This window comes from Saccharomycopsis crataegensis (assembly GCF_037102585.1).
Source record: "Saccharomycopsis crataegensis DNA, jcf7180000000073, whole genome shotgun sequence".
NCBI classification, from domain to species: domain Eukaryota; kingdom Fungi; phylum Ascomycota; class Saccharomycetes; order Ascoideales; family Saccharomycopsidaceae; genus Saccharomycopsis; species Saccharomycopsis crataegensis.
Genome location: NW_027043820.1, coordinates 108,951 through 120,706, shown reverse-complemented (window position 1 = coordinate 120,706; position 11,756 = coordinate 108,951). Strand labels below are relative to the sequence as shown.

At 36.1% G+C, this 11,756-nt stretch overlaps 5 protein-coding genes across 5 annotated transcripts; 1 reads left to right on the top strand and 4 right to left on the bottom strand. All coding sequences in view use genetic code 12, as the record gives it.

The window, feature by feature from the left end:
• Positions 1-23: 23 nt before the first annotated feature.
• DASC09_009230 (PPIL4 family peptidylprolyl isomerase) lies at positions 24-1,394 on the bottom strand (the record flags this gene model as incomplete). Its single annotated transcript, XM_064994526.1, has 1 exon — positions 24-1,394. One exon carries the CDS (start codon positions 1,392-1,394, stop codon positions 24-26), a length of 1,371 nt encoding a protein of 456 aa, XP_064850598.1.
• Positions 1,395-2,295: 901 nt separating this feature from the next.
• DASC09_009220 (uncharacterized protein) lies at positions 2,296-3,841 on the bottom strand (the record flags this gene model as incomplete). Its single annotated transcript, XM_064994525.1, has 4 exons — positions 2,296-3,087; positions 3,261-3,400; positions 3,785-3,804; positions 3,834-3,841. The coding sequence occupies 4 exons, from the start codon at positions 3,839-3,841 to the stop codon at positions 2,296-2,298; spliced, it is 960 nt and encodes a 319-aa protein (XP_064850597.1).
• A 1,381-nt stretch (positions 3,842-5,222) lies between these two features.
• Positions 5,223-6,482, top strand: LIN1 (U5 snRNP complex subunit LIN1; the record flags this gene model as incomplete). The annotated part of the gene is made up of 1 exon (XM_064994524.1): positions 5,223-6,482. One exon carries the CDS (start codon positions 5,223-5,225, stop codon positions 6,480-6,482), a length of 1,260 nt encoding a protein of 419 aa, XP_064850596.1.
• A 153-nt stretch (positions 6,483-6,635) lies between these two features.
• LSM6 (U4/U6-U5 snRNP complex subunit LSM6) lies at positions 6,636-6,999 on the bottom strand (the record flags this gene model as incomplete). Its single annotated transcript, XM_064994523.1, has 2 exons — positions 6,636-6,658; positions 6,804-6,999. The coding sequence occupies 2 exons, from the start codon at positions 6,997-6,999 to the stop codon at positions 6,636-6,638; spliced, it is 219 nt and encodes a 72-aa protein (XP_064850595.1).
• A 354-nt stretch (positions 7,000-7,353) lies between these two features.
• UBP2 (ubiquitin-specific protease UBP2) lies at positions 7,354-11,361 on the bottom strand (the record flags this gene model as incomplete). Its single annotated transcript, XM_064994522.1, has 1 exon — positions 7,354-11,361. The coding sequence occupies one exon, from the start codon at positions 11,359-11,361 to the stop codon at positions 7,354-7,356; it is 4,008 nt and encodes a 1,335-aa protein (XP_064850594.1).
• Between the last annotated feature and the right edge of the window lie 395 nt (positions 11,362-11,756).

Genomic DNA, 11,756 nt, shown 5'->3' with positions numbered 1-11,756 from the left:
AGTAGGTGGCAAACGATATTAGATTAGCGTCTTCTATGACTATCCCGTGAATCCTCTTTATCATAATCCTGATATTTTCGTTTTCTACTGTAATGCTTATCATCTGAGTCGTATCTATGCCTATCTTGTCTATGCCTATCCCTTGAATCATTCCTGTAATACCTATCTTTAGACTCATTACCGTAATACCTATCATGATGTCTATGTGATTCTCTACCGGTATCCTCTCTTCTACTATAATAACCTCTTCGATGATCATCATGATCCTGACGACGACGATGATGGTGTCTTTGAGAAGAAGATGTTGGCCGAACATTTCTATTATCTCCATCCCTTTGACCACCCTTTTTATTGTCATTCTTATAATTCCAAACACTTTGACTGAAATCAACATGGATTCTTCGATCATCAATGATGATCCCATCCATTTTCAAATAAGCAGCCTCGCAACTTTTTTTATCTTCGAAATCAATAAAGGCATATTGTAATGACTTGCCAGTGATACCATCTTTCACAATATTACATGATTTAATTTTCCCAAACCTCGAGAAAATCAATTGCAAATCGTCTTCTTGGGTGATTGGGTTCAATTTACAAACAAACAAAATGGTTTCCAAAGGCTTCACGTCGGCGTGGGGTAGATCACCAATCATTTCAAGGGTCAATGCCTGTGACTTTGCTTCGTTTTCTTTAAACCGTGAAATATTCGTCTCTTCATCATCGTTACCAATATTATTCTCAAGATTCTCTGGTAATCGTACATGAGCAATCAATTTTTTGGGAAAAGCCGTGGTTTTTGGTGCTTTATAACCTTCAAATTGTGGTTGAAACTCTGTGACATACGGATCAGCAATGATAAACGTATTCTTGATCCTAATGTCTACCAATGGATTATTAGCATCATCGATGAACGACTCATTTATCGCATTTAACGTACTAAACCCATCAATAACTTTACCAAATACCACGGCACCACTATCCTGTAACCCATGTAAATTCTCATCCAAAGTGATTAATAATTTACTACTCGCTTTAGATTGGTCGGTATTGGTTATTAGTGCAACAGTCCCCACTTGATCGACGACCTTATGGCTGTTTTGCTTATTGGGGACAAAGTACTGTTTGGCACGATTAACGGGGGTCTTCTTATTTGGATCATACTCGATTTGCCCTTGATCATTTATGAACCCCCAAATGGAGCAGCCTGTTTTAGATAGTGGATACATTGGATCGCCAATCTCCACCGCAAAGTTCTTTTGGAGGTTTAAGAAGGGCGCATAGTTGTAATACTTCAACTGACATAGCTTGAGGAAATTTTGGCATTCCAACGGCGCGTCCTGGACATCGAGGTCTATTATGAGGTTCCCGAGAGTCGTTTCCACCCAGACACTCATTATTATATTTATCTAATATATATATGGGGGGAGTTTTCTGTGGGGGGTTTGAAAGGTTTGGTGATATTTTGATGATCATCGCCAGCCGTTGCAACTTAGTCAGGTGACACGGCACGTGGATACCGATGTGTGGCAGAAAGGACAGAAGAAGAAGACTCTTTGCCAACAACAACAACAACAACAACAACAACAACAACAACAACAACAACATGGCGAGGGCGGCCATTTGATGGTGATTGCTATGTATATATACACCGAATGAATCTCTATATCATTGTGAACTTCTTCCATGCTGTCAACAGAGTGCACTTAGTAGTGGGGACTAGCAGCATCACATCTGTAAATCAATTCAGAGGAAGTTTCACACAGACCTTTAAAGGTATTTTTTACTTGATGATTGGTTCTATTTATAATTCTTTTATTTTCATACTGTATCTAGTGGAGTATTTCTCAAAATTCCAATTTAAACTGGCGAAAAATAATAGAAATATTTCAGTAATCTTATCAACCACCAAATTCCACTAGTATATTATAAAAGAAGATAAATTGCCATTTTTATTTCTTTTTTCCAGAAATGATGCAAAATACAAAAAAAAAAAGTGCAATCATAAATTACCACCACCGTAATTAATTCCTCTTATTTCTTCGACATAACATTTGAAACAATGACCTGTCTATGGACAGATATTCTTTCGGGTGTACTCCTGAAGCATCAACGTGCTCTTTATTACAAACAAACCCGCCTGCAAACTTTATTCCCAAATTTGGAGTTGGTAATGATATTGCTGCAGATAACAGTTCACTTGATGAAGAAAATAGTGAAGAGGAGGATGATTTGGAATGGTTGTGACTGATTCATTACATACAATTTTATAAAAAGATGCATTTAGCATTATACAGATCACGAATTTTTCAAATTGTTTGCCATTAATGTAGCTATCAAATCAATTTTTCTTTTCATATCGCCAAGGTCGTTCATTTTCTCCTTGAATTCTTGAGTATTTTCTTTAATTTTTGGGAGTCTTTTTTCAGTTCCTCCCAAAGCAACGGTAAGAATCCCCACCTTTCTAGATAATTCTTCAACGGAAACCATTTCCCTATGATTTTGAATTTGTTCCGCAGAATTCTGAATGAAGTTGTTGAGGTTTCTCAAGACAGAAGTAGCTTGAGACTCGAAAGGATCTGCAGCTGTTTCGGTCGCCCGTGGCAGAAAACCAGGGGAGCTCAATCGTGAAAAACGAGTCGAAAAGGATCCTGAGGAAGATCTTGAGGAGCGATTTCTGTAAGGAGTTGTACGAGATTGTGCTGTGCCAGATTCTGTTGTGCCAGATTGTGCTGTGCTAGATTCTGCTGTGCTAGATTCTGCTGGTGTTCTTTCAGTATTATTTTGTCCTCGTCTTTGTCTCGGCCCTCTTTGCGGCGCTAGCCTTTCTTCAATGTACCGCATTTGGTCAGGCGGCACTGGAGCTCTTCTTTTTCTAGCTCGATTATCCTCTGCTCTCTGTTCAAGATAAGCATCGACTACCGCTTGGGAATCCTTTTCTTTGTCAACAATAGATTTGTATAAATCGAATAACTCTGGGAAAATAGTCCCAGAACTCAAACCAGTTTCTGTTCTGTCCGAACGTAAAAGCGGCGCAAAGTTATCAACCAATTTCTGCCACCGACTCTTCAAAGAAGTGACTTGTTTGTACTTTTTGAGTTGCTTTTATTCCAAGTAGCTAAGGCAGCCGTCCATGTGTATAAATGATGGTGGACACCCACACCCTTCAAAAGGAAAGGAGAGCAACAGTACATGATATCTAATAACAACAAGGTACTCTCATAGTCGTTGCTTACGACAGCTTGCCTTGGAACATTCCTTACTGTTCCTGGAAACACATCGATATCAACTGTATCTGTCACAATTTTTGGGTCAGGAGGTGCTTCACTTTCTGAAGAAACAGGAGAGTCATGATCAGCATCATCTTCGACATCATCTTCGACATCATCTCTGGCACCATCAACTGGTGTAGATATTTTAATTTAAGGATTATAAAGCAGTGTTTTAGTCATGTGGTGATACATACATCGCGAAAACAATTTTCTATTTTTTTTTTTTTAGCAAACCAGACGCGTTCGTCGCATTTTAGGGGTACCCTGAAGTCAGGTTTTCAATAAAATTGTTCGCCGGAAGTTGGACAAATTTCTCTACGTTTTCGGTAAACTTTGAAAGGAACGACCCAACAACGGTTTTCTAATGACAGGAATATTAGAAGACCCATAGAAGTCCTTAATGGTCTCATAGAGGTTCTTCTGTAAACCCAGTGGAACACATTATTTGGTAATCCATGCTCCAACTGTCTTGGAGGTTCCCAAGTTTCCTGTTAGGGGATTGGAGCGAGAAATACCAAATTCTATCTGGAGGTGACTTTAATAATTTTATCCTTTCAAACTTACTCGTTCATAAAGATTATTCACGCTCTGATTATCTTTATGCTACCTTTTAATCTCTTTCTATATAAGAATATATATTCATTATCTCTTAAAACAAGAAAAGACTGGGCTATGCTCTGTGTTCCATCTATATTACAGATGGAAAGGATAGTCCAGGGGTTGGATAACTTTGTTTCCTCTTTTTGAGGGACAAAGTTTGGTGGGATCTTTTCTTGAGTTTTATATGTTATTTTAATTGGTTTCTTTAATCACTTGAATCGCTAAGTTTTCAGGGGCTAATGCGTTACCAACTTCTAAAACAGTGCCAATTGGTTTTGTCCCTCTTATTGAAAGAAAAAAGCCAGTTTCACCGATATTTGGGTATTACCTCTTTGCTCTTCCACTTTTTTAACATTAAACTGATCTTTATTATCTTCCCATAGAAAGGAGGGGGTGGGAATCTCAGCATATATGCTCATATATATGAAAGACACTATTACATACTATAGTATCTTTCATTACCATCTCATTTGCCACTTTATTTACTCTCATGTCAGCAGCAAATAATCTTATACAGATTGATTATTGATTATTGTCTTATATACATGCCAGGAACTCATTAAAGTTAAAGAAGCTAGCCCAATCACTTAAAGATAGACTGTTTCATACTTGACAATCGCTACAGGGGGGTTATTGTCTTATTTTGAAAGCTCCTTAGCTGCTTATTATCCCAGACTATCTACAAAAACAGGGACAACTCATCAAAATTGTTGCTATGTCAGCGAATTGGCTACTCTGACGATATTCCTGCTATCCCAAACAGGTAAAACTTTTATTATTGTATATTGTGCTAACTTGATTTGGCCAATCAATGATTCCTCCCAATTATGGATCATGAAATTGGAAGAATGTCGTAGCGGCAGTACCAATTCTGACAGCCGTAATAATAATAGTATAATTAATAGTAGTACAATAGATAGCAGCATAATCAACAATATGAACACAATTATAAGTCTGTATTTCACCTGAAAAAAGTGTATAATAATGCGGCGAAAAACCACTGCTGCTTATTAGTTTTGTTAGTCCCTTCTGATCGGTACATTCGCCTGATATCAACCCTCATCACCTTATAAGTCTTGACAGTGGTTGTTTGCGGTGCAATTAGGGAGGGAGTGTCTCAGTTACAATATAATTAAAGATGAGATGACTTATTTATCTTTCTTTCGTTAATATAAATGATTAGAAATCGCAATGTGTTTCTGGAATAGACAGAAAAAAATAAGACCGAGGGAACTTTAATAATTTTTTTTTTTCGTTCTTTCTTCTCTGTTTACGTGAATATTTATGGATACAGACAGCAGGCTTTAAGTATTGATAGAATCAGACAAATTCGAAATAACAATAATAATAATAATGAAATCTCAATTGAGTGCCTCGAATCCTTGGGCATTGAAAAGATCTGATAATGATGAAGAACAAGAGACAGAGGAAAACGAGTTTCTCGAAGCGACTGAAGGGTTTAGAAGCACCAAAAAGACCACCAAGAAGAGGATAATTGCTAACGATGTTGATTCATCAGATGAAGAAAAATCAGGGCCAGAAGATATTAAAGTACAAGATTCGGACGATGATATGTTTGCTGATCTGGATGATGAACAAAAACCAGATAAAGTACAAACCAAAGAGACAGAAGAAGAAGAAGAAGAAGAAGGAAAAGGAGAAGATATTACTAATAATGCTGTCAAGTTGTTAGACATTGAAAAATTTGAAAATGAACTTAATGAAGATGAAGCAGATGATCAATATGGAACTAGAGAGAATGAAGTTGGGTTAGATGATAGATTTGGCGGAGAAAAAGAATTTATCCAAAGTGACGATGAAAACAAAAGTGATCAAAGCGATAAAGAAATAAAGTTTACATCCTTTGGGTTAAAAGAAGAATTGAAAGAGGGGAGATTTGATGAAAATGAGCATTTTATAAGGTACGAAAGTGAGGATGAAGAGGAGAAAGCCCAAGATGATTGGTTGAAAGGGATCAAGAAATCGGATATCGATAAGGCCAAAAAAGCAGAAGAGGCTCGTAAACTACGAGAGCTTGAGCAACGTAAAAATGTGAAATCCGAGCCCCTAGAGACTTTATTAAGGAAACTTATTGATCATTTGACGGTAGCAGAAACCCCAGAGGAAATGTTACAACGGTATTACGCTGATTCTCAAAAAATTATCAAGAAGGCTAATCCCCGGAAAGCGAGAAAAAAGCTACAGATGAGTGAGGAAGATGAAGCTCAGCTCCGATCCATTAAGAATAGAACTAGTGAAGTAACGGGGATAATCAATTCAATTATAGATAAAGGAGGGTTTAACAATATTTATGATTTGTCAAAAGAAGAGCTAATGAGGAAGTATAAAGAAGAAACTGGCGAGGATTACAAGACCGGAAAATCAAATACCCACCAGAACCCCACAGGCACTAAAAGAAAATTTGATGAGGTGGAAGATCCTTTGGTGAATGATAAAGTTTGGGAATTCAAATGGACTACCAAAGAAAACATCTATGGACCATATTCCACCACAGAGATAATGAATTGGAAAAAGACGTATTTCCAGAATAGGGCGATGGTGAGAAGAATAGGCGAGGAGAAGTTCAAACACATTTCCGAGTGGAATGGATGATGATGTGAATTACATGTTATACGTATATAATATGGTCATTTATCATCGTTAAAGTGTTATATTCATCATCCAATAATGAAAAATAGTAAGAATAAGAATAAGAATAATATACAGCGTAGCAGAACCCATAGAAATAACAACAGCAACAGCAAATCAATCAGCACTTATGTATAAGACTGGAAGTAATGGTTAGTATCGTGGAACCCCCTACCTATAACCTATCAAAAAAAAAAAAAAAGAAAAAAGAAGTAGATTAAACCACAACATAAACGGGGGGAAAAAATCACCGTCAAATGATAGTAAAAAGATCATAATACTCACCATTATTACCTCTAATGAACATGTCGTTATATTTATGAGTCAAATTATTGTTGATATGTTCGCTTGAATCGTGCAACACAATGTTCATGAAGCTGTCAATGCTTTGCAAACGGCCTTTATATTCTATTCCTGAATGCAACTTCACAACAACACGCTCGCCCCTGATACCTGATAAGAATTTCGATGGATCACTCATTTCTGATTGAATGTTATTTTATATATATTCGTTGGAAGATGCGTTAGTTAACGATATGATCAGGTACTTAATTACACAAAAAACACACAACAAAAAAAAAAAAAGAGAGAGAGAGAGAATAACGTCTACACGCTCTTAACCAGGCATGCACCATTGACATGGGTCTTTTGGGCCTGATCATGGAGTATTTGGAGTAAGTATTCTCTCACAAAAATAATACAAACACCAAAGCGGAAAGTGAGAGGGATATAACCAAATATTAATATTTCTATAAACTGTACTATCAAAATTATACCAAACAGGAATACCGTGACATAAATTTAATGGACCAAACACGATAGTCAACACTAATCACTAATCAATAATTCTCTTCAAAGGCTCGATTCCTTCAGTAAAGAAGTTCTTTTTAGCATACACCACAAAATATGGAGTTGCCGTGTTTCCCTCACTGAAATTCAACACCTCTTCCAATTTAACTTCAGTAACTGTTTCATCATTGTATTTACGATAAATATTCCTAACTGGATCTTTGATATAAACCCAATAATGACCATAGCTTGCCTCCCCTCGATGGATAAAGAGGGCAAAGAGTTCGTATCCCAACTTCTGATATTCTGGAATGTCAAAGTGCGAATCAATTTTGGCATCCAATTCCGAAATTCGCGATTGGATGAATTCTTTTTTCTTTTTGAACTCTTCAATTTGCTTTTCAAGGGTAATGATAGTGGTAGGTTTTACCGCAAATCCAATTTTGTTCATATTATCACTTTCAAGGAACTTTTTAGTTGTCACTAACGCCTCAAGCACCGTCAAACCATTGGTGCCTTTACTAGTCATTGACTCCAACTGTTTTTTCAAAGATTTCAACTCTTCCCTATTTTTGGCATGTTCTTGCTTTTTACTCAAGAAACCCAAGGTATTATTCTCCATATATCTATCCAAGTAAATAGTTTCATGTAGTGGTAATGGTTGGATTGATTTCACGGCCATGCCTCTGGCGATATCATATTGTACTCTTTGGATTTGGATATGTAACACATCAGGTAATTCCGTGATCACTATAGATCGCTTTACTTGCTCATTTCCTTCCAAAGTCATGTCGTCTTCCTTGAATGAATCATCCAATGCATCATAAATATCCTTTGGCTTGTCATTGACGTTGACAAACAAATTCAAAAATCTTTCAGTTTTCAATCTCTTATTATCTGGATTCTTGCAAGGAGTCAAGATTTGTTTGGTTTTACCATAAAACATCTTCTTAATCAAATCGTATTGTTCACCATCACTGCTGAGGTTAATTGGATCCAAAGATGCTTCAAGTTGGAATAAAACATTTTCAATACATTCGGTGACATCTTGTTGTCTGCCTATTTCCAAAGTATTTACCAATTGGTCAAAACTTATCTTGGCAACCGCTGCCGAATTATGATCGTTTGAATGGCAAGATTTATCTGTTTCAATATGATCAGCAGCATTTTTTTCCTTGACATTCTCAATGAATGAAGTATCATCACTTTGGCTTGAAAGTGACGCAGTTTCAATGCTCGATAAAACCTTGTCTTCGGAAGTTTTTGCCTTATTCATAATAACAATATCATCATCATTATCATCTTTATCAAGAAGATCAAGAAGATCCTCGCTATTATCATTATCAGTTGTGGTGGCATTATTATATAATTCTGTAATATTATCATCTTTATCATTGTCCAGATTATTATTGCCACCATCATCATTATTATCAATTTCTGGAAGAATTTTGGACTCAAACTCTACCTCCTGAATCATTGGACTAAATGCCAAATATGCCAATTCCTTGGTTGGAATGATATCCCTGGTCTTTGCATAAATCATATCATTAAACAAATTTCTCAATTGGTAAGTCAATTGATACGACCTTTCAACTTCTTTCAAACTCAACTCTCTACCACCAATCCGCCTATTTTTAAAAGTTGCATTATTAGCAATTTCAGCATTGTATGAAGATGGGTAGCTTTTATGGAACTCCAACACCTGGTCTCTCAATGGCTTAATAACAAAGTAAAATTGCAATAAAGAATTCAAATAACAAGTGTTACCAATGTTATTCAAACCAGCAGGCCAATGGTCTAAAGGAATAGCATCGGGAGGTATTCTACCTTTTTCTAAATATAGCCTGATCAACCGTGAGTCCCTATAATGATTAAGCAATCGCAAGTAGATTCTAATTCTTTTGAAATTATCCAAATTAGTGAAATTATGAGGATCGTCGATTTCATAGCCTAACAAGTTTTGCTTGATTGCCTCATTTTCCCCTGCAAAATACTGATCCATAATTGTTAAAACCTGAAAGTCACTAGCATATTTTTCGAGGTTTAAAAACTTATAAATACTATCTTCTGATTCATCGGTAGGCATCAATGCTTCAAAAAACATTGGTAGATTTTCTTCCAGAAAATTTAGCAAAGTATGAGATCTTCTATAAGTTGCAATGGAAACCAACGCTTTATTAAGCAAACCAAAGGATTCTTCATTATAAGTCTCATCTTTTTTAAAATTGTAAGCAATTAAAACTGTATCATCATCTACTTGATCGCTAATTTCCAAGATTCTGTAAGCTTCATTCAATGATATTAGTTCGGTGCGCATAAAATTGAGGATTTGGCTAGATTTTTTGAATATCTGTATATGCTTCAATGCTGAGCTTAGTTCACCATGTGACAGAGTTTTACCAATTGACAGTAATTTATACGCTTCAATGATGGTATTATCTTCAAGAGACTTGTAAAATTGAAGCAAATTATATTTGCTCAATTCTTCATGATGCCTGATACCCAAACAATCAAAATATTTTTGGATTTCATCAAAAGTTAACACACCATTACTGACTTCTGTAGCTAAAAAAGTTTGCAATTCTTCACTAGCCGAATAGTTATGAGTTAGCAAACGCGATACGTTGGTGATACTTTGAAAATAGATTGGGTCATTTGGTCCGTCGGTCTGTGATAAAATTTTGTAGTTTCTGATGATAGTTCCGACACTGTAGAAAGAAAATATCGATAATATAATGAAATCATCACTTTTGAATGATAATTGGCTTTTGCTCAGATCATAACCAACCTCATAAGTGATTGATTCTTGCGAATATTCTTCATTCAAGATTTTATAAAAAATGGAAATATGTGGTTTGAATCCAAGATCTTTAAATGGAGATTTTCCTCCAGTACTTGTCAAGGTCCCATAATAAATTGCTTCGGTGATCATTCTCAAATACCAATCCTTAATCAATTTTCTCCCATCACCGTTTCGAAAGTCACGATAATTCACCGGTTTCAATTCTTTTTTTGAAATTTCTTGGAAACATAACTTTTCTATCAAGAATTCGGTTGAGATATGTGAACTGACTTTACTGGCAGATAGCAATCCACCCTGGCTTTTCGTAGTGTCGTCAATTATAGGTTTTTTCAAAATCTTGAAAAGATGATGAAAACAATCTGACTGAGTTGGCGTACTCTTTGATAACTTTATATTACCAGAATCCGCATTTAACGATTTGATAGCATCTAATTCAAAGAGCTCAAGATCATCTTTCCCAAATGCAGATTCGATAATTTCTACACGTAATAACGTCTGGGTATCAAAAGACAAGTAAGTGGCAGAATCAATAATCTTTGGTATTGACTGCTTCAACGCTCTCATTTGCTGCTCATCAAGAGATGAATCTTCCGATGAGTCCTCAGTACTATCAATTGAATATAAGTCCTTCACATCCCTTTCAAAGAGCTCCTTTTTCTCAATAAGAAAGAACGCCAATTTGGGATCGGGATATTTATCTAAATGTGACTTGAAATTTGTCTTTATTTTTATGTTTAAATGGTATATCTTGTTTTTCAGTATCATTTTTGGATTGTTATCATGATCGACCAATAAGCATCTGAGTCGATGGATCACATAACTGGGGGCATCGAATTTCTGATAGTATGGGCAGTAGTCTACATCTTTGGAAATGCATTGGATTGAATAAGGAGGAATTCCATTCCATCCTGCCAATCTATGAGCATAATTGATGGTTTTGGAGTTCAATAAACTAATGGGATCATCCTTATTGAGCAAAAAGTGTAAGTTAAATCGAATGTCTTCAAGGATTCTATTTGAAGTTTTGAATACCCTCTGAGAAACCATTGGCGCGGTATAAAGCAGGATATTTTCCTCTGACCGAGGACTGGCCAGATCATCAATCATAATAGGGTTCCCGTCATCTTCATTAACCGATCTGCTGCCACTTCTGATGGAAGCAGAATCATCTTTGGAATCCAGATGGATATTGACATTGATATCTCCGAGCGACTCGTGATTGTCTTCTTTTGCATCGGATGAGTCTAACATTGTGACGATGGCTTTTTGTTGCACTTTTCCTATAGCAGCTATATCAAATAGTAAGTATATACACTTATAATGAAAGAAAAGGTTTTGTGGTAATTTATTGATTGTACGTAATAACAAGATGTGCCAAACCCACACACCTCATCACTTTGCCACGATAAAAAAAATGGCAGAATGTACGGATGCGTGATCAACGAGAAAGCAGAAAAAAAACGTAACAGAAACAATCTTTTGAGGTTAACCCTGGATGGACGGTCAGTTCCGGAGGGGAGACTTAGTATTATTAAATCAGCATTAGCTTACCAATTGGATATTTCCTCAATTGAAGCTTAAATTTTTTTTAGTTTTTTTTTTTTGTTGTTGTTTGCATTTTTTTTTGTTTGGTGTCGCTGTCTTAT